The sequence below is a fragment of the Thermobia domestica genome, chromosome 1 (assembly GCF_964235325.1).
Source record: "Thermobia domestica chromosome 1, izTheDome1.hap1.1, whole genome shotgun sequence".
Taxonomy (NCBI): Eukaryota; Metazoa; Arthropoda; class Insecta; order Zygentoma; family Lepismatidae; genus Thermobia; species Thermobia domestica.
Window position 1 is genome coordinate 217,213,128 of NC_137454.1, and position 23,110 is coordinate 217,236,237.

General features: G+C 37.1%; 1 protein-coding gene across 1 annotated transcript in view; it reads right to left on the minus strand.

The window, feature by feature from the left end:
- LOC145693846 (lysosomal alpha-mannosidase-like) overlaps positions 1 to 23,110 on the minus strand; it is a 100,380-nt gene that overhangs the window by 61,108 nt on the left and 16,162 nt on the right. The window contains exons 5-7 of the mRNA XM_081770051.1: positions 22,283 to 22,488; positions 8,737 to 8,873; positions 4,050 to 4,183 (exon numbers count right to left, since the gene is read on the minus strand). Coding sequence (XP_081626177.1) covers positions 4,050 to 4,183; positions 8,737 to 8,873; positions 22,283 to 22,488 — 477 coding nt within the window. The remainder of the gene's footprint in view (positions 1 to 4,049; positions 4,184 to 8,736; positions 8,874 to 22,282; positions 22,489 to 23,110) is intronic.

The following is a 23,110-nucleotide window of genomic DNA, read 5'->3' on the forward strand; positions in this document are numbered from 1 at the left end:
GGCCTGAAAAAGCTGTTACACTTTTTCGACCGAGTGTCCCCACCGGGAATGCTCGCACCAAAGACGAGAGCGTTAGCTACTATTCTACGCGGGGCCACACCTATTACGATGAAACACACTAAAATATTTCCCATATACGACACTAACACGAAGACGGTATACATTATAGTTGAGATATAATGACCCAAAATTATTATTACCTTTCAAACTTTGATTTTAAATATTTTTAATTGTTATTCTCAGAGTTGTACTATTTCTTCTAAGTTGTTCACTTACCCTTCTTATTTACTGCGTCACAATTTTAATTTACTCGCTGTTGATTTCATTGGTAGTTCTGACTGAAGTGCTTATAGTTTAGTTTATTTCGTTTTGTATAAAAGTAGCTTTATACAAACGCAAGTAGCTTTACACGCTAACAAGGTATCTATTCAAAAAATTATTTCATTTAATGTTACCATATCATTTAAGTCACTTAAAAAAAAATATCGCCCTTATTTGAATTACCGAGATTTACTTTTAGAAATATTCAAACGACTATGCAACTTTATTTGGTTTAACTGTTTGAAAAAAGTTGAACGTCTTTCTTCAACACTTATGCTATATGGGACAAGACAAAGAGCTTAAAATTGAAATCCAGACTTCTGGTTTTTTTTTTGTTGTTTGTTTTTTTTTTTTTTTTAATCTGATAATATAGAATGGGTTAATTGCGTAATACATATAAATATGCAATTACCTAAACATAAAAGCTCAGTAAAATAATAATAATAATAATAATAATAATAATAATAATAATAATAATAATATGAAAACATAAATAAGATCATAAAAACATACGTAACAAATTCTGAAAACGCTACTGTGCACTGTATTAAAATGTACACATTAAAATTAGATTTAATTAAAGTAACTTACTTTAAATTGTACAATTAAGTTTCATCAAGATAAACTGTAAATTATTTTCGTGCGCCGGACAACACTGCGGTTCACATTTTCTCTTCTCTGATTACAAAACGTACGAAAAGCTTCCAATATTTCGGTTAAAAAGAGGGAGAACATGATATTGACAAGGAAAGGAAAAAAAAATCAGAAAATTTCACATTTACAAGTTCTTTTACGGGTACTGCATATGATGAAATCAGAACTCATACTGTTGTATGTCCTTTTTGATTTCTGAATTTGTGTCAGTTTAGCCAGAAACTTAAACTATTTGTTGTTTAATGTATATGTAAACAACGTTTATTATTATTATTATTATTATTATTATTATTATTATATATATATATTTTTTTTTTATGTGAACAAAATTCTCGATCGGTAGTGAAAATAAGTTTTGTTTTCGCCTTTCTTTCTAAAATCCAGTCATCCTGATAAAGTTGGATTCTTCTTTTTAATAACTTTAGTCTAACTTCATGCTTTGTCCCTTTCAGGTATCTCGACAAGCTATATACTAGAATTATGTTCCTACCATCCTCAATATGTTCTTTTACTCTGTTGTGGACAATTATCTTTGTCACACCTACGTACTAGTTTCCACATTTACACTTGACTTCATAAGTCCCAAAAAATCAAGCAAGAATGTTGTTCTTGGCAAACACGAGTTAGCAATTCCATTTGACCACGTGCAGATATGGACCTTAAAGAATGCTAAATATGAATTGTTGTTTGGAAGAATCTTTCTGTTACTGTTCTTTTTCCTTAAGTTATGATTCGCATCCTTATCACAATTGAAGGAAACAGCCAAGTTTTCGAAAAATTAATTCGAAACAGAAGGTTCTTTATTCCCCTAAAAATATAGCTTTTACAATAATTTTCTGAACAGACTGGTATACTACAATAACGAAGTAAAAATGAGATTTTGTAAATGTTTGTTATGAAATGAATTTCTAGTTTACAGTTCTACGATTATGCACCGAGGATAAGGAAGCGATGATGAGAATGAATAATATGATAGAATGAAGAAGTGGATGGAAACGAGAAAACCTACGCACAAGTATTTATCCACCACAAACCCCACTTGACATGAGCTTGGATTGAACCAGGGACCCCACTCCTTAGAGATGAGCCCTCTACCACTAAGCCACTGCAGCATTCAATGTTAGTTCTATCAAACAATATTCGTAGATTTATTCTAATTTTAGTAGCAGAGCATAATTATGAACATGTTTGGTAACTTCAAAATAACACACAGAAACGCATTTAAGAACCCCTTGCATTCAAGTCAGATTTCCACCACAGAATGTTTATCTGTAGAGAACATCCTGATCTTAGTTTCAAGCTTTCAGCACACCTGTTCCTGTGGAGCAAGGGTGATCATAGTGCCAATAGAGACCACGATGCCAATAGTTTGAAGGTTGATAGGGCATTTGGGATTTGGCAAGGTGCTTGTATGTGCGTACCTATCGATTCTAGGATAACAGGATAAAAGTCTGTCGGTGCTGATGAGACTATAACAATGATGCAAACTCCATTATCTACTATTAAAAATTTGCTCTTAATTAACATGAGGAGTGCAGTTGTGTGCGTGGAACATAGTATCTGCAAGCCGTAACTACAACAGCGAATGGCTGTGTAATTAAGTGACTCAAGCATAACCCTATACTAGGACTGCTAGAAGCCGGCTGGTCGTTCAGCAGAATTGTTGCTCACAAGTATCGTGATGTCTATGTCGAATAAGCAGAGGATTTTACAGCGTATATGCCACCCAGGGCCCCCGCGACATGGCAGGAAATGCCCTACGGAAAAATAATTCGGGCCGCCCTAACTGACAAGATAGTAACCGCCACTTCAGTAATCGTGGCCCACAACGTGAATGAATGAATATTAGACAGTCTACGTTACCACATTCCTCTCGTATGATTACCTGTGACACCTGATCATACCCCCCCCCCCAAAAAAAAAAAAAGTCTTTGGTGGTCTCGAGAGAGACTATAGTGGCGAGGCGAATGGAGGACGTTAGTATTAAGCGATGAGAGATGCTTCTGTCTTGGACAGTAATAGCTGTGTGCGTATCCGTAGACATGCTAACAAGCAGAAAAATCCAGGATTTCTTCGCCTCGCTACATTGGAACCGCTGGCATTCTGATACAGAACGCAGTAAGCTACATATACCGCTTGTCTCCTCTCTTCGTTTAGGGGCGTACGATTGATGTGTCGTCAATCCTATCCTTCGACTAACAAGATTCCATCTTCCAGCAGGATAACATGCATCTCCAGACCGCTAAAGCAATCCAGTGTACTCTAATTGAAAAATGAAATGAAATTTTTGAGTTTTACGTCCCACGGTTATGCCGGTTAGGCTAAAGGAGACGGTGATGAGGAGTAATAAATGAAATGGTGGAATGAATGAAGTGGGAGGAAACGGGAGAACCGCGAGAAAACCCACGCACACGGTATTTGTCCACCACAAAGTTCACTTTGCGAGGGCTGGGATCGAACCCGGGACCCCAAGCACCAGAGGTGAACGCTCTACCACTGAGCCACCGCGGCCCGTACTCTAATTGATATACGCCTACTTTATTCTACTGGGTCTCCAGACTTAAGCCCTATCGTGCATGTGTGGGACATAGTAGGACAGTGCCTCGCCACCAGGCAACAACAACAAGCACTCAAGATTTACAGCGAGCGTGGTATACTATACCTCAGACAGACAGACAGTAAGCATCTGTGCTAGGGTTAATTAATTGGAGATTCATTGGCAACTTCAAATTGCAATACATCATCATTACTATTGTAACATAATCGTTTCTCTTATATTATTGCTATTTCAAATCAAGACATATTTAATAGGAACGTTTTCTTTCAACTTGCAAATGTAGTTTGATTTAGTCTCTTTTTTTCTGTATCTTATCACTTAAGTTTTAATACATTTTACATCCACATTCTAAATCGAATATTCTTAAGTGTAACTTTTCCTTACGATTTGTGTCATAGAAACACGATTCCTTGTACATAATTATGGATTCTAATACAAATTCAATCCAGTAGGACTTTCCAAACTTATGCTAATTTGTTTGTACTTTCAGCGACAATAATCTCTAAATTCTAGTCACCTTATCAATTTATCCAGATTCTTAAACCAAACATGGGCATCCTGATACTGAAAATCTTCACCCATAGTCATAAGGATGTTATCTGTTGCATAGAAAGAAGCTTGTTCTTCAGCATATTTAATGAATGCGGCCACCTGTAATACAAGAAATACTTAATATTTGCAAGAGTCTAGCTAAAACAGGCTAAGTTGAGTAACTCGAACATCTTTATTAGTTTTAGAACTACTTAAAACAATCTGATAAACTCAATTATTTCCTGCAACTGCTATATATTGAATCTCATAGTATATTGAATATCATCATGTATTTTCTCTTTCATCAAAATTTTAATTAACCTTACATAGCATCCTGATACCTGATGTGAGCTGTAAAATATAACTATTTCAATTTTAAAAATCGCAATAGCTTTGAAAGAGATTTTTTGTCTGTTTTCTCTCCTAAGAACTCTTTTTGTTATACTTTTCAGATAATAAGTAGTTTACCTTTATTACAAATATAAAAAAAGTGGACAAAATAGAATAAAAAAGATTAAATCTTCGGATGAAAGTCAAAGAAATATCATCGCTACAACGAAAAACCTTTATTGAGAGTGATGTTCTTAAAATAAGTTAGTTGTTTCAAACTTGCAATGAAAATATGCGATATTTAGGATGAAACCACGCAAGTTAATAGGTTTGTTATCTACACTAAAATATGATTTCATGGGAAAATATTGCATTCAATACATTTTATTAGATCTTTTATCATTTCGATATTGCATATTTTTATGTAAGAAAGGTTGAAACAATTATTCTGCTCTGAATATATATATATATATTACACATCAACGTTTTTTAAAAAGCAGAACTGCATCGCAGTTATCACACAAACGAGATGCAAAGGAAAAATTGAACAGCAAAATAAGATGCATCTAAAATCATAATTTATTACTGAAATGAGAAACTTTTGCGACAAAGAACATTACATTTTATCTTACCTTCATGAAAGATTGATTCTTTTTGGATCCCATATAAGTCAACGTTCAGTGATAAATGCTGCGTCGAAAACCCGACTAAGTCCTCGATAACGCAAGCTAATCCACTATGGACTACACACCATGTTATTGGAGACTGGCTGTAGAACTCATGACAAAGGAAACAATGTATTCTTTGACTTTTTTTATTATTTACTTGAAAAAAGAAGTATCAATGGGCCTTCAAAATGCAAGAATCCAGCTTCCTTTTTGGAAGCCGACAAAAGCACGAGACTCTAGCAATACCCTATTTTCTGTCCTTTCTTTCCATAGTTGTTTCAAGCTCCGGTAAGTGGCTGATATTGGCATATTTACTTGTTTTATAAAAATGGCTCAGAAATATTCTTTCTGATATGCCCTCTTGTTTATCACTGAAGTGGCAAAAGAAAGGTAATGTGCAGTTTAAAACTTTAAAAATGGAAAACGAACTGGGTCCGAGTATATTTGGGAGCGATGTGTGTGAGGAAATAAATATTCGTATATGAAATAAATTGTATTTTTGTCATGCAAATGGAAGTTCACTCGGTGGACTGCGTAATTTCAATTTCATGTTTCTTGCCAACATTAGAGATTAATGCAATGCTCCATATGGACATATTCAAAGCCAGCTACCACCTTAAGCAATCTGCTTAACGTCTCAATTACTCTATCTACACAACTTTACTTTTCATTAGCATACATATTTCTAATACAAAAATTGTTTAGTTTTATTATTTCATGTCCACGTAAAACAGTAAAATAGAAGAAGCAAAGAGTATAATACAACCACCATTCATCGTCGAATGATTAAAGATTATGACAGGAACCTTAAGTGATCGCTGTATGCGTAAGTGCTACAGAGAGTTTACACGACGTACACGACGAAAGTAGCCAAAGGTGGGAATTTTGGCGGATAACAACCTTGATGAATGTGTGAGTCATGGTTCCTAAAAGGAGTACAATATGGTTTCTAAACTGTCTGATATTGGAATTTTAAAGAACTCAGCAACCGCCTGGAGAAATCGAATTACATTACATAGTTCACACTTGGCGGGCGCTTCGACTGAACTCGATGTTTTCACGCTTACTATTCCAGAATGATAGAACACCAAAATCTTGTTATTTGGTATGATGGATGTGCGACCTCTAGTGAACAGATCTAGCTTCTCCGCATTTCCCCATCTCACCTCTGGTGGTTTAATGAAGGTTAAAAATCTTGTATTTAGCACTTAGATGAAGCTAAGTTTTTATCATTTTATTTAAACATGCACACTACTAGGGAAGGAAGTACGCTTCAAATTTGAATTCCAAATGTTTTCATAAACCTATTCTTTTCGACTCAAGAATAAGTATTTCCGCTACTGTGTAGATCGTATGATGCTGTAAGGGACGTGTTTGTACGAAATCGAAACAACATATTCTGATGATTAAAAGCCTAAAAGTCATGCACGATAAAGTTCTTTACTATTCACGGGACATTACTTTGACTTTCATCCAAAGCTTTAATCTGTTCTTTATTCTAGTTTGACCGCTCTATTCATATTTGAAAAATGAAATGAAATCTTTAAGTTTAACGTCCCGCGGTTATGCCGGTTAGGTTAAAGGAGACGGTGATAATGAGAGATGAGTGAAATGGTGGAATGAAGAAAGTGGGAGGAAACGGAAGAACCCCGAGAAAACCCACGAGCACGGTGTTTGTCCATCACAAAGTCCATACGGCGCGAGCTGGGATCGAACCAGGGACCCCAAGCACCGGAGGTGAACGCTCTACCACTGAGCCACCGTGCCTCCTCTTTTCATATTTGAATGAAGAAAAGTTATTTATTATCTGAAAACTGTACACATAACGAAGTGCATTACAAATAGCTGATTCAGCCGTTCTTACATCAAAATATGCAATATCGATGATGATACTAGGAAAATGTAATAACATTGAATGCTTACGAAAAATACCTAATTTTATCAAATTTTATTCTACTGTAAATAACAGCCTACTTATTAACTTGCCATCTATACCAATCACGAACAAAATATTTTTCTTATATATTGGAAACTGAAACACTGGCTTATGAATGAGACATTCAAATATCATACAAAATAAAGTGCATGTTTAGAACATGACAGATACATTTGTATAACTTAATGGACATATTTTTTAAAAATGCAACAGAATAATTTATGCTTACTGATTTTTGCAAGCGACATTGGTATAGTAAACCATTGGATTTAACAGAACCTCGAAATAACAGATCTGCAACGGACAGAATTTGACTAACGTAGTGGATGTACTTGAAAGAAAGAAACTGTCGAGGTGAAAACTTACACCAACTACACAAGAGCTTTCAATTTTGGTGTAGGAAGGGGGATCAAATATAAACGGGATATCTGTTCCTGAACATCAACAGTTGGTAGGACTGGCCGCGCGCTTCTGCTACGTTTAGGCGGGACCGCTGGGAATGGAGAGAACGTGCTGTTAGATATTTCCCGCCATTTCGTCAGTACCGGTCATGATGGCGGAGCAACAGGTGCACCTCTCCACTGCGCAACGAATAATTATAAAATTTTTTGCTCGTGAAGAAGTTACAGCGGCAGAAATCTGCCAGAGATTGACTGCACAGTTCGGGGATCAAACATTGTCAAGGACGCGTGTGCATGCCTGGCATAAAAAGTTCAAGGAAGGACGAGAATGTGTGGAAAATCAGCAACACAATCGCCGTCTTCGGACCAGCATTATGGACGAAAACATTCGTGCGGTTAAAGGCATTATTGACAACGATCGACGAGTAACAGTATTAGAAATTGCAGAACAAGTCGGAATCAGCTATGGGAGTTGTCAAGCATCATCAAAAACGAACTACAGTTCCGTAAAGTGTGTTCCAGATGGGTCCCTCACCTTTTGACCGAAAATCTGAAGTTGAGACGTTTGGAGGTCTGTCAGAGGCTTAAAGAAAGGTTTGCGGAAGAAAGTGATGCATATTGTGAGTCGGATCATGGGATCACCTGAGACGAAACATGGGTTCACCACTACACTTCTGAATCCAAACAAGCCAGTAAGGAATGTTGGAGGAAAGGGGAGGCAGCACCAGTGAAAGCCAAGACTCGACCGTCAGCTGGCATGGTTCTTTCAACCGTTTTTTTCGATCGTCGAGGCATTTTGCTGATTGACTTTTTACATAAGCGACGCACAATAAATGCTGAATACTACTGCGAGCTGTTGAACAAGGCGAGAGTTGCATATCGCCGCAAAAGACGAGACCAATCGATTCAACAGATCCTCCTCCTGCACAACAATGCGTGACCCCATACTGCAGCTCGAACTGTTTTGAAGCTACAGGAAATGCACTGGACTACTTGAACATCCTTCTTACAGCCCGAACTTATCGCCCTGAGATTTCCATTTGTTAGGACCGGTTAAAGAAGCTGTAGGTGGGTAACGATTTGAAGATGACGAGAGTGTGGAAGAGTTCCTGCGCAACTGGCTGGTGACACGACCCTGTTCTTTTTACGATGAGGTCATCAAAAAGCTACTCATACGCTGGGATAAATGCATTTCCGAAGGAGGAAACTATGTGGAAAAATAAATTGTAAGTGCCTTGTGGTATTCAATAAATGAATTTAAATAAAAATAATAAAATCCCGTTTATATTTGATCCACCCTCGTATATCTCCTGAATATAATATAGTAAGGAATCTTACCCTATCAGGCACATTATATTCTGGGCTCTTCTTATCATCAATAATTGGTTCATCATTACATAATATATCGAAACAGAAACCAGGGGGAGGAGCATAGTTGTTGTAAGTGATGCTAGTAAACAAGTTTGCTGCTTTCCCTGAAACAATAAACATACACATGTTACAATTTCTCTTTCTCTCTCTCTCATATTATATATATATATTGATAGATAGATATACATATAGGGTGTCTCAAAAGTCCCGACATAGAGTAACTATGTTATTATAAGAGTTAGAACAAAATGTAAGAGGGAAAACAGTCTCCAAATATTATATTTTCAATCTAAAGTGAAGGAATTTTTTAAAATCGGACGAGCCGTTTGAGCTGTACATTCTTTATGCGTCCAATGTTACATTGCCATTTACTTGGACCCACATAAGTGAATGAAGTTACTGTCTTTTATGCTAACGTGTCGATGACCATCCCCCATTTCAAACAGTAACTTCATTTACCTATGTTATGGACCCAGGTAAATGGCAACGTTGCATTTTCATCTAACATTGGGTGCATAAAGAGTGTACAGCCCAAACGGCTGGTCCGATTTGAAAAATTCCTTTACTTTAGATTGAAAACATATTTGGAGATGGTTTTCCCTCTTACATTTTGTTGTAACTCTGATAACAGAGTTATCCTATGTCAGGTTGTCAGGGGACTTTAGAGACACGCTATATATATTTACTAACTGCTCAAGTATTTCAAAGAGCAGCATTTCTTAACTATGAAACGGTCTTAAGTGTTAATTCAAATAAGGAAATAATTATACATAGCTAGTTATTTTCCAAATCTTTTTTTTTTTTTTTTTTTTAATTTCACAACTTCAGTACATACTAATGTAAGAAGAAAACAATACACGCATAACATATATCAATCGACTATTGAATTGTGACTACCTCTAATAGCGTGTAGATGCTTTTGCCTTCTGTACAGCAATGATTTAATCGTGCAGGGATTTAACGAGATGTCGGTAGTCGTCTGTTGACATAGCCAATTAAGTTATGTTTAATGAGGCCTTCGTTGCCCAATGATGTGTGTGGGGGGACGGGGGGCATATCTGCAATTATGACGTGAAAATATATTCCGATACTCTTCTCGAAACACATTGAATTATGGTTTTCAGTTTTGCAAACAGAACCAGAATGTCAAATGTATTTCAGTCCTCTTTCCGAAGCACGCCACATTAGAAATGTTTATTTAGGTTTCGAAACTGGTAATCAAATCGTTTTCAGTTCTGTTACCATTTAAACCCTACTTGCGCACACCATTGTTTGCTTGTTGCAAGGTGAGAAATGGAAACTATTACAGATATATATAATCTCAAATTTATGACTCAAGAATCCTTCACCGAAAAGCTACACCTCAATCCACTACTTCCCTCCTTTAAAAAAACGTCCATCATATTGAGTTTGTATAAGTTAATAAGATATGCATGTTTTCTGAATCACAAAGCAACGTACACCAAATTTCATTGTTTTTAGATTTAACAGAACATGTAATAACAGTAAAATTTCCCCTTTCCCAACTTGAGTTTGATGGAATTTCTTATATTCTTGGTAATGAATAAGAGATTCTGTTAACGTCACACTGAAAATATTAGAATACTTGAATGTAGGTGGCAAATACCAGCCTCAAGACTCTCAAAGTGTGCTACCGACAGTCACCCAGATCAATTCTTTTATAACCAACTCGACCATGGCAAATGTTTTTATGTTGAATAACAAGATGGGAATTGTTGTTGAGAGTTCTAAAGAAGATTGTGTTGGAATGGAAAGGCCGAAGACTTATAGGAAACTTCTAAATGAATCAACAAGTGTTAAGTAGCAGAAAAACTGACAGAGTAGAGTGCATTTGGAAAGGGAGTTCGATAAGGATGCTGTCTCTCGCCAACATTATTTAATATCTATCTAGAAGAGAGAGCGAAAAAAAAGCCTACATAAAGACGGCATTTCGATAGGAGGTTGAACGATTAGATGTATTTTGCAGATGATATGACGCTTGTTGCAGAATCTGGAAAGAACATCAATAGGATGTTAGAGAACTTGAGGAAGGGATTTGAAGAATATGGAATGAAAATAAATGTTAGAAAGACAAAAGCCATGATGACTGGAACGAAGCAGTCTGTGTCAAATATAAAAGTGGGAGAGACGACAAAATAGAAGAAGTGTTCCTAGGTACATTTCCATACCTAGGTAGTATTTTTAGTAATCACATGAAGTGAGAACGTGAAATAAAAGCAAGGATAGGAATGGCGAAATATGCCTTTAGGAGGAAGAAGTGTTTTGTAGGACCTTGAATAAAGAGTTGAGAAAAAGATCATAAAATGCTTCGTGTGGAGTGTTGTACTGTATGGGGCGGAAACATGGACATTATGCGAAATTGATGAAAAACGACTGGAAGCTTTCAAAATGTGGGTATGAAGAAGAATGAAAAGGGTTGGTTGGGTGAGCAGAAAACGAATGAGAGGGTGTTCGAAATGATGAGGGAGAAAGAAACATTTTTAGGTATTACTGAGGAGAGGAAGAGAAACTGGTTGGGACATTAGATAAGAAGGAACTGTATCATGAAGGATGTGCTCGAGGGTATGGTGTCAGGAAAGCGAGGGAGGGGGCGAAGGTGGCTACAATCAATGGACGATATAAAAGCAGAAAGATCATACGTGAAGACGAAGAGGTTAGCGAAGGACCGTGGAGCTGCGGCAAGTGGCCTTCCAATAAGGACAGAATACCTATGATGAATGATGATGACCACAGACTAAAGCTTTCACTGCTTTAGCTAGTTTGCTCTTTAGCAGAAGTTCTTCCTGGACAAGACTCAAACGGTGAAGCAAGAAAGTGACCGACGGCATCATTCTCTTGATTTATGACACCATAACTATTTATTATGTCACTGATCTTTGACTTCAGCAACTTTCTTCTCTTTAAATAATGACTGACCAGAGTTCTGTGTAATTTTTTATATGTGCATATAGAACTATGTAATCGTTTCAAGACATAACTGCAATTAGTAGTAGTAATAATAACTACTTATTCTTATTTGTACGTATTTACCAAGATAATTTGAACTTATTAAAATAAGTTCTTAGATACTTAATGTTACTTAGACAATGTGATTGTCTAATACTACATTGTTGTAAAATGACTAACATCTCCAAGTTCATTGAACTATCTTTTATTAATGGAATTATAATTACACAAATACTAGTGAAGTCATCGAAAAATATCAATCTTCTAAAGGCACCTTTTACGTCAGTGAGCACTTATAAATTTCAGTGAGGCACAATCCACCGAGTCAATCAAGAGAACGAGTTTCCATTAATCTTGATCAGATTTCTTTAGATAGATTCACAAAATGAGCTACAAGATGGTCTCAAAGTTGGAATTGAAGGAAAGCTGGAGTCCTTGAGTTATAGTTGTGGATCTCAATTTCCATCCAATAGGTTCATGACAACGGGGCAGAGCAATATATGAATGCATTGTTCAACTGTCGGTATAGTTGGTCTCTCGTATGGAACTTCATTGCAAAACAAGAAATGTTAACTTTCTTCTTGCATCATTGCTCGGAAAGAGACTATTTGATAAGATCTGCACTGGAATCATAGAATAATTGAAAGTAGATCATGATTAAATTCCAGATCTCATGTGAACCTATGTACTGAATGCATCCTGTAAGCCCTTTTCAGATAAGCCAACAGCTCTTCCTCCAATGTTTGCCAACTTGAGGCACCAATACCAAGATCAAAATCCGACAGCTTAATCCTTATTACACAGCCGGTTTCTCCAATTTTAAGCAGACAATTTTAAATAGTCCATGCTCCGTGAGTTGTAGTCACATCCGGGTTACGTCACAGTTAGGTTAAGTCATATCAGATAGGCAAGGTGGAGCATTCACTCTTTTCCAAGAGTAGCTGGACTGTTAATCGAGTTGCATGTCGTAGTTGCGGCGTCGCCTCGATCTTGGTTGTCCATGTTCAGAAGTCTTGTTCGATGTTGTCAAATCCGGTGAAGTCATGATTAGTGCGGCGCCGGTAACCTTCAAAGCAATGACGCTCCTACTAAAAATTTCAGTCACTTGGACAGCATAGCCGAGAAAGGTTCGCCACAATCCGTCTAACCAGGCCGGTGAGGAATGTGTGCGATTACATAAGAAAACTTATTCCACGGTCTTCGTCTGGCGTCGAAGCCGGGATTACAAACGATGAACTGTACATTCTATGAAGGCTACTTAAAGAATGATGGTTTGTATTCTATGTACGTTTTTATATAGTTTCAGCGCGTACTAAAATGAAAACTGTTTGATAGTCTATTGTTACATTAGGTAACTATATGAACATGTCATTCGTGGGTATTGTTACTAAGAAATAATAAAAATGTCAACAATCACTTTAAATCACAGCTATGTATTGTTTCCTCTGTACATAATATTAAATGCAATATTACAAATTGGGGAACAAGATGGCGACGGACATCTTTACACCTGGAGTGTCATGCTCCTTCAATTGTGAATTTGTACATAATTTTAAATTTTGACAAAATTTAGTTTCTTTACAATTTTTATATATTATTACATCTTTTTTTATATGTCCTGAGCCTCTAACCCCCAAGTACAAAAAGTGTTAAAACAATTCTACTTAGAACAGGCAAATTCGTCCATGTTGGAACGCGCCATTTTATACAAATCTACGTTTTCAAAAACAATTAAAACAAATTTAGTGAAACAGTCCACTGGGCTATAAGGCCGGGACTTTCTTTATAAATCTCCCGAAAGGGAGATAACTAGAACTAGAATATTACAAATTCTACCATATTATTAGTGTTGAACGGGAAAACAGTGTCCAGAAATGAGACTTACTCCTTATATATCGATTGATACAACTCATTAAGCTGATCAAAATGATGTAAATGAGTATAAATCCAGAAAATACGCAGTGTTCGAGAAAATTGACACAAACAAAATTATTTTGTAAACTCCAAAAATTTTGTTGTACGATAATCATGCGACTTACTAAGATAATCAAGATTTTTCATTATGGCATTAGCAAGGTCGAAGTATACTGTATGATTAATGAGATATAGCTAATTTTTTTTTTTTTCAAACTGTTTCATTGTCCAAAAATAAGACGTATCAGTCGACAGATTATATTGAGCTGAACAAAATGACACCTTAAGGGCAAATCTCTTGCACTGTCTTATGGGGCGTTTACACTTAGTCGATTTGCGTTCGATTCAGTTGAATTGACGTCACTTTCAACTTAATCGACCGTGTACACAGAACTTCAACTTAATCGCTTGTTGATCGAAAGCGACTAATCGACTAGGAACTGAATTGAAAGACGTTCTATTTTCTGTGGTCGATTCTATTTTCTTCTGCTATAACACCGCAAATTGTACCAATTACTTTTTGCTTGGACATCTTTAAAATTGCCAGTCGATTTCGAATCGACCAGAGGAGAGCGAGTCGACAAACAGCATTCAATTTCGGTTGAAACAATTGAACACATCCATCGATCTCATTCGGTCTAGTTGCTTCGATTTAGTCGCAAATGCAGCGAGTCGATTTAGCCGTGAATCGACCAAGTATAAACGCCCCATTATAGAGTAATCGATAAAAGCTTATTTTTATGGCGTTATAAAGTATGTGGTTCGTTGCCAATCTGATAAAGCTGATAGCTTTTACGCTACTGGAATAGATTACTTACGTATTACTTTATTTAAGTATAGAATATGAGAAATATTCACTGTTAAGCAGCAGATTGTATCTATTGTTACTTTGATTTTTCCTAAAAGTGACACACACATTCTGCTAACACTGACACACACACTGCTTATAATGTAAATATATACAGAAAGTTTATTCTGATATTTGTCAAATATAATTTATAAAACTATGGTACTTAAAGACATCAAAATGCGGATTAGGATTAGCAAGTAGATTTCTAGGCTTTCGGCACCTATGACCATGTTAGTCTGTCACGTATGATGGATGACGTCCCTCGGCGATCATGCTACCTGGAGAATTGGGAAGGAAAAAAGGAAGCTACCTGGACCATTCTGTGAGGTACCATCCTGGAATTTGTCTGGTGTGAATGAGAAAAAAATCATTCAGGATGGCTGCCCTGATAACTCTTTTACACTTCTTCGACAGAGCATCCCCACCGAGAATCGAACCCAACGACTATATGCGGTTCTTTTGGAAGATACGTGGGCGTTCAAATTTGAAGAGGCATGTTTGTGCTATTCATTACTTGAATGTATTTAGTTCTAAAGGAGCTACTAGGTCTGATGATTAAGTTCGCAAACTCGCCAACGTATGTGACTAAGGGCAACACTACACAAGAAGTTTTTCCAGATGCCTATTCATTGCCATTGTAATACTGCACATGGTTCCAGCGCTGAGGAAGCTTCTTAACTCTCAGAAGAGAAGTTTTTTGTATGCACGGTGACATATTCTTGTCTAACCTCAATATTCTCCTCATTGAAATGTAATCCCCCCCCCCATAGTGGTCCAGAAACCCCCAAAACCTGGCCACAAACCAACTCCATAAAAATAACAAACAACCAAATGTGTTTGAAAGTCAATGACCTGGGGTATTCAATCCTACCTGGGTCTTAAAGAAATTGTCACCCCTTAGTCAGAAATTGACTTCTGAAGTGAGAGGTTGACTTTGTGCATTAATTACTGAAGATTTCTAAGTTAGCGCCAACAAAGTGTGAGAATGTTTTCTACCTAGTCTCCCTGCAGCCAGTTGGAATGAAATACTTTTGTCACATCTATAAAGATTATTATTTATGATGATGACTTTAGATTAGTGTATAGCTATTAAATTTATCGATTTACAGGGGATGAAATGCAAGTAAATTGGAGCAAGAAATGTTATGTGTATTTTTATGTTCTCGTAGAGTTATCTTTTGACTTCCACGTACTTCCACTTTGGTATCGCACTCTGGAAGTAGTTCAACACTTCCTCTTTCAGCAACCGTAAACCAAACCTGCTCATTTTTGCTCGTTTGTGAAATATTTTTGTTGTAAATAAGACTCATTGTACAAAGTGCAAAATTATTTTGTACTGTATTTTTTCTTCTATTTTTCAGCCATGTCCTATCAAACATCAAGAATACAGCTATTGGAGATCCTTCGGAGGGCAAAAGGAGACACAGCTGTGAAAAAGAAGTACCCGCTCACGTAACTCAAAGATAAAGCATCTGCTCAATTGCCAAAGGAAGCCAAGCAGTGTGTGCACGTGTTTTGCTCGAAATTGTTTCACATACTTGACAAGTGCAACAGTCATTACAAAAAATTGGAAGAGGAGCATGTGGATTTGCTAAACGGTGAGTTATGAATGATGACTGAACCTGTCAGTGAAGATGACTGGGGGCCATCGACTTCAGCAGGTGTAGCTGGACCTGGGCGACCAGTGGTGGCTTTCTCTGTGAGCAGGGAGCGCTCGAAGAGGAGAAAAACAGGAACATTGCGCTCCTCATTCATCGGTACTACTCTTGCTTATGCTACTCAAATGAAATATAGAGAGGAGAGAGAATTGGAAAAAACGAAACTTCTTCAAGAAATGGAAGAATCGCCTACCAGGGCTGGCAAGATTCGAAAGTAATGGGCACATACCCAAAAACAGAATCCCAAATTTTACAACCCAGAGGAGGCTTTAGCACTGATACTCGAAGGGGATCTGACACGTCAGCAGTACCAGCTGCTAAGAAATGGGGTAAAGGACTTGAATCATAATATATATCTTGCTTACAACCATGTTCTGGACGCAAAGAAAGACTGCTATCCTGAAGTCATTAACGTCACAGAATCTGTAGCTGAAGTAGCTCTACAATCTCTCCTCGACCATACAACTGCAAGAATTCTGCAAGTACAGGAATCTGTGCTCGAAACCATCGCAGAAAAGTATTAGAAATCTCTGCAGCTGATTACCAAATGAAGATGTGACGTAACCTCCGGTCAAGCCCAATATAGACAAACAGCTCTGGAGGTGGGCTTTCAAGACAGCGACAATTTTTTCACGTCAGCTGTGCTTCTGCAACTTTATTATGAGAAAAAAGGGGTTAGAGTTGTAGTGTGGCAAAATCAACGTCCCTCATCGACAAGATATTGTCGGCCGATAAAGTTACAATTTAGGAAAGAAACTGAAGAACTTGCAAGGCGAGAATCTAGCCTAATGGAAGAGCAAATTAGGTGCCTGACTCCAAGTTGCATCAGTATTCCGCTGGTAGGAGATAGCAGTATAGAAACAACTGAATTCGAGGTTACACACAATCTGCAGTTCACAATGGTGGATGGCAAAATATGTAACGCCGTGACACAAACAAGATCGGCACAAACTTGCTACTTATGCGGCGCTAATCCAAAGAAATGAATTTCTTTCAGAAGGGATCCAGAACTTAAAAACCGGAAACTTTCCGATTCGGATTGTCCACGCTACATGCCTGGATTAGATTTATGGAGTGGTTGCTGCATGTGCCATACCGTTTGGAATTAAGAAATAGCAGGTGCGGAAAGGCGACCAACCGACCATGATGAAGAAAAAAAAGAGATCCAAGAGGCCATGAAAGCTGAGTTTGGCCTTAATATTGACGAACCGAGGCAAGACGGCAGTGGTACTTCCAACGACGGCAATACAGCCAGACGATTTTTTGGAAACTATCAACAAGTTGCAGCAATAACAGGTCTGAATGAAAAGCTTGTTGAGCAGTGTGGCGTCTTGCTGCAATCATAGTCTTGTGGACTGGCTATCGAACCAAACAAATTTGAAGCTTGGGCAAACGATATCAGGGATCTCTACACCAAGCACCAAGATGGTTGTACATGCCCGCCTCCATTCACAAAATTCTCGCTCATAGGTCCTCAATAATCTCGCACGACCTATTACCCATTGCGCAGATGACGGAGGAGGCTCAAGAAGCCCGACAAAAGCATATTAAACATTATGGAGAGCATCATTCCCGAAAGTGCTCACGCAAAGAAACAATGAAGGATGTGTTGTAGCGGGTCCTCGTAACAAGCAACCCAAAGATATCCACGCTTCGGAATCCCATGGCACAGAAGCACAAGAAAAGAAACTTATCTTCAGCCGTACTGAACCTTTTGCAAGAGATGGAGGCTCCAGAGCAGCTGTCATCTGGGGATTAATCAGAATAGGCTTATTGTGTAAAAATAATAAACTGTTCAGTTATTCTTTATTTCACGTGAAAAAAATATTATTCTCATTGTACAAATATATTATTGAAATTGTTAGTAAAACTTTTTGTCTTCTTCTTTCGCATTCTTTAACAGCTGTCATCTGAAGATGAATTAGAATAGCCTTTATGTGTAAAAATTATCAGCTGTTGTTAATAACATGTTACGCTGTATTTTATGTGGAAAAATATTATTCTCGTTGTACAAATATGTGCAAATACATTATTAAAGATGTTTTTCCATCATTTTGTCTTATTTTTAGCATAACATTTCTGCAACGAAAAACACAAGATTTCAACTTTTCGCACGAAAAGGTAATTCTGGCCAGGTTTTGAGGGTTTCTGGACCACTGTGCCCCCCCCCCCCCCTAAATGGAACATCGCACTTCAGAGTCATTGCTGTTCGCCAACCGATGAGATGATAGTCCTCCAGTGCTAAATCTGAGCTATAGAAAGGATAAGATAGAGCACTGCTAGTGTTCTTGTAAGTTTCCATGCTCGGCTCTGTGACAGTTAGCTCTGTGCTAGAGAAAACAAACGAAAGACTAAAAAACTTTCTTCTTACAACAAATTGAAGAACTCACTTTTGTGAAACCTTATTATAGTAATCAAGAGAGAGAATTCTATAAGAAAAGCGAGGTACAGTATTTGTTCTGGATCCCTAAATAAAATGAAAGCGAGAACAAAGTTCTGGCTTTCCGTGATGAAGGTGAGTTTGAATGTTGGAATTGCATGCTTACTTGTTTCAACTTGGGAATGAAGTAATCCACTCGTGTTTCATCACAGGTTACTATAGAGTCCAAAAACTAGTTTCCATCTCTTTCGTATCGCTACAGAAGTTGTGTGACTACGACTTAATTTTTTTTCTTTGCATTCACGCTTCAGAAAGTGAGGAACCCACCTAACACTCAATTTGCTAAATGTAAGCTAAATCTTCCACTTATCGTGTCTACACGTTCAACCTTTACAAGTGATGAAAAAAAAAAGTGTGCTTGTTTTCATTGGTTGAGGTCTTGGCCGAGAGTGTTTAGTTCACTAGTTTATTTTAAATTCTTTCCAGACTGTCTCTCTCTGACTTGAACTAATCATAGACGTTAGACTGAAAAACATTCATCTCTAGACTGCTTTTTAGGTCTTGCATAAATGTGGGACAGATTAACACGTCAGTTGTGAAAAATTTAATGGTAATTCGCTGGGCAATACTACTGTGTAGTCACAAACTATAAATACAACTTTCTTAAAAGGCTGTTAATCTTTATTATAAATTAACTAGTGCATTGTGTATTAGTGCTGTTAAAATTATTCGATTTTTTTTTTTTTGAATACTCGAACATCCAAAATATTCGTATTGTTCGAATGATTACTCGTTATTCGAATGTTCGAAGAATCCTCAATTTCAACATGCGGGTAATGAATCAATCGAATGTCAACAGCATTAGAGTGCACCAACTGCTCAGACACTATGATTACAGTACGAGAAAAGAAGGGAAGAACAGTAACACTACTAACAATGAATTGAAACATGCGTTCAACACTATATACTGAGTTGAGCGTCATAAAATCAAATATTTAACGTGCTACGATATTGACTAGTGGAGATAAGAAACGCAGAGACGAAGTGTAATCTCAAAACGAGAGCAGACCGAAAAAAAAAAAAAAAAAAAAAATCAACAACAGAAAATATCTATTTGAAAAGACAAATCTTAATTCTCACAATACACAGAATGTACACTATGTTGCCAAAAGTCATCGGGCATCCAGTACTGTTGGTTTAAAAGGCACCACACGTAATAGGATGTTGGGCCTCCTTTGCAACGTTTACCCTTCGGGCTATGCTAGCCTTTAAGTTCTGGTATAGTGTTGGCGGAATTGTGCTCCATTCCTGCTTTAACACGATGAACAGTGCACGTTTGGTTGTTGGTTGAGTAGGTCTGGCACGCAACTGATGCTCCAATTCACCCCAATCAGGTCGGAGCTTTGCGCTGGCCAGGCAAGCACTACTACCCGCTTATTGTCAAATCACGACTCAATGGTGCGTGCTGTATGAACAGGAACATTATCTTGTCGATACTGAAAGGGGCCTGTCACTGTTTCTATAGAGTCAGTAGCATGCTGTTGCCTAAAATGTCTTCGTACACACCAGAAACCATCGACATGTCAATTAAAACTAACGGGACTAACCCAAACCAGGAGAAATAGCCCCAAACCATGACACTACCACCACCAAATTTCACAGTTGACACAATACACTCCGGTAAACATCGTTCGCCAGGTATCTACCAGGTCCATACATGTCCATCGAAGTGCTAGAGCATGTATCGTGATTCATCACTCCACATAACATTCTTCCACTGCTCTAAAGTTCAACTACAGTGCTCTTTGTACCATGGCATTGGTGCGTGTGATTAGGGGCTTCCTGACGGCAGCACGACCATGAATACCAAGTGCTATAACCTCTCGGCGGACAGTACTGTCACTGGCATGTGTATCTGTGCTGTGAATGAAGTCCTCTGCAACCTCTGACAAAGGTGTCTGCCAGTTATTTTGCACAACACGCCTCACGGTTCTCCGGTCTCGATCATTTAGTTTCTTGGGCCTATCAGAGCAAGATTTCAATTCAGTAGCTTCATGGCGTTTCCACTTGACTATGACATCGCTAACTGTGGACCATGGACTGGGACACACGTTTAGCTGCTGAGAAATCTGACCAAGTGTCCAAAATTATGGGCTCTATAGTCATGCTTTTTTCGTATGAATTCAACTAGTTCTGTTGACTTATCGTGACACACAACACGCGTTTGATGCTTCAGCATTTCTGCCTTCATTTACATAGCGTCGGTGAGATGCACTGATGTTATTCTGGGATCGTTTACTTGACGTGAAGGGGTGTCCGGTGACTTTTGGCAACATAGTGTATTTTTAAGATGTCTATATTAGAAGTGGTAACTCGCATACCTCAAGTGTCGCGTTTTATATGCTGAGTTTAGAAATTAGGCTTGCCTCTCAAGAGCTTTATTTTTGCCTAAATAAAATTTATTTTATGACTTTTACATATAGCGCTAAGGAAGTATCTAAAGGATAATTTTACAATCTCCCCTTTACGAACTGTCCTTCACGGTCAAGTATTTCATAATTGGGTAATTTTACCTAAATCAACGCCAGTGGCAACTCGTGATAAGTCACATTGTTACAAATTGAAGTTTTATTGCTTCAAATTAAGAAAAGCTTATCTAATGCACTGATTACTCTATACGAATTAATACAATTAACAAGTTCTCTTTCCTTAGTTTGAATCAATAAAACTAATTTTCAACAATGTAACTTTCTTCACGAGTCGTCACTGATCAACGCAATGTAGTACTTAACTGTGCATAACGGAAGTAAAATGGTCCTGTACCATAAAAGAATCAAAGGCTGGAAATAAATTTAAAATCTCTGCAGTAACTTCTGTTGGAGGCTGTGCTCTTAAAGGAATTGAAATCCGAACTATGCACAGAAAATCATTTAATATGAACTGGATTAATAACTTGTTATTCTGCATGTCATATTGACAGACACTCTTACACTTCTCCTCCGGTGTGGTAACGAAAGTAGTAAGCAATAAATATTACTTTCAGTGTTGGCAATTAAATAGAATTAAATCAAATATATTTAAATCTTAAGTTTGCTGAGATCTTTATTTTGAGCGAAGTACTACAATTTTCTAAACAAAAGAGGTACACATTTTTGAGTAATTATAAGAAATCAAATTCTTAATCAACGAAAATTAAATAAGGAATTATGTAAGCAATTTTTATAAATCGTTTGTTTATTTAGTAATTTAAAGAGATTTTCTGATGAAATTTTGCGTTTTAAATATTTAATTTCTTGAGCAATTGTTCTCTTCACTTTAAAATCTATCATCGACATTAGACTAACTATTATCATTTACCTTGTTTTTATGTTGCAACAGATCAAAGTATAAAAATAATGATATTCTAACAAATATATCATTATGTCACATACTTACTCAACGAAAATTTACGTTAATGTTACGAACTTTTGACTTATTTCTCTATAGGTATTATCTTATACGACTAGGTTGGAGTAGATTATAACAGAATAATTCAATTGAAGTTTCAGTCACCACAAACAACTAAAGCATCTTCTGAATTCTTAATTCTTCAGTCAATAATTTTCTATCATACATTTCCTTAATTTCAGTAAATAACTCATCAGAATTTATCTTGATCTAATACTCCATGGAACACAGTTACGGGTCTAAAAATTATTTCATTTCTGAATCTGGAAAAGAATGAAATTTTACTAGTGTACTTACCAAGATTTGCACTACCTTCCCATATAAATTCAGCAGTTTTGGATTTTAACCTTACTTCTTTATCTTGATAATCTAGGCGAGCAATAAAAAGTCCATCGAATCCCAAATTGGCTTCAATTGAAGCAAATTCTCTTGAATGGCCAAAGGGGTCAATCTGCCACCCAACACGAGGTCGTCCACAAGAACCAAATGTATCGTTAAGTTTTCTACAGAAACAAATAAAATGAATATATGAATTTATATATGAAAGGGTTTCTAAAGTATGATAAGAGTTTTATTTTATTTAATATATAAATAATTCTAAAGCCGAATAGGTTCTTGACGCCATTAATATTGACAAGAAATCTTCCTTCAATCCTGAATCTTATCAGCTTACAAAGCTTGGAAGGCTTTGTATCCACGAAAATGAACAGAAAATCGAAACAACTTCTTTCCTGCGTTACAGACATCCGAAGCCTAACTTTTGAGACGAAGAGTGGCAAAACGACAATTCATGAATGTGCGACAACAGCCAACACACAAAGTAATATAGCATGATTTGTCCACAGATGCAAAAACCATACATGTATAATAGGTGCGCAACGGTGGATATATATATTTCAGATCATTTCGATGCTCTCTGTCATCACTGTCAATGTATTCTACTGGCTGAAGGTAATATGAGGAATATGAACAAAATCCTCACTTCACAGAATGTTGAACTTGGCTTCTTGAGAAAATACCTTACAAAGAAGGTAGGGTTTTCACTATTTTAAATTGATATGTATTTTTCTGTTCGAAAAATAAATGTGTGATGTGATGTGAAAATGATGAATATAAACTCAGGAA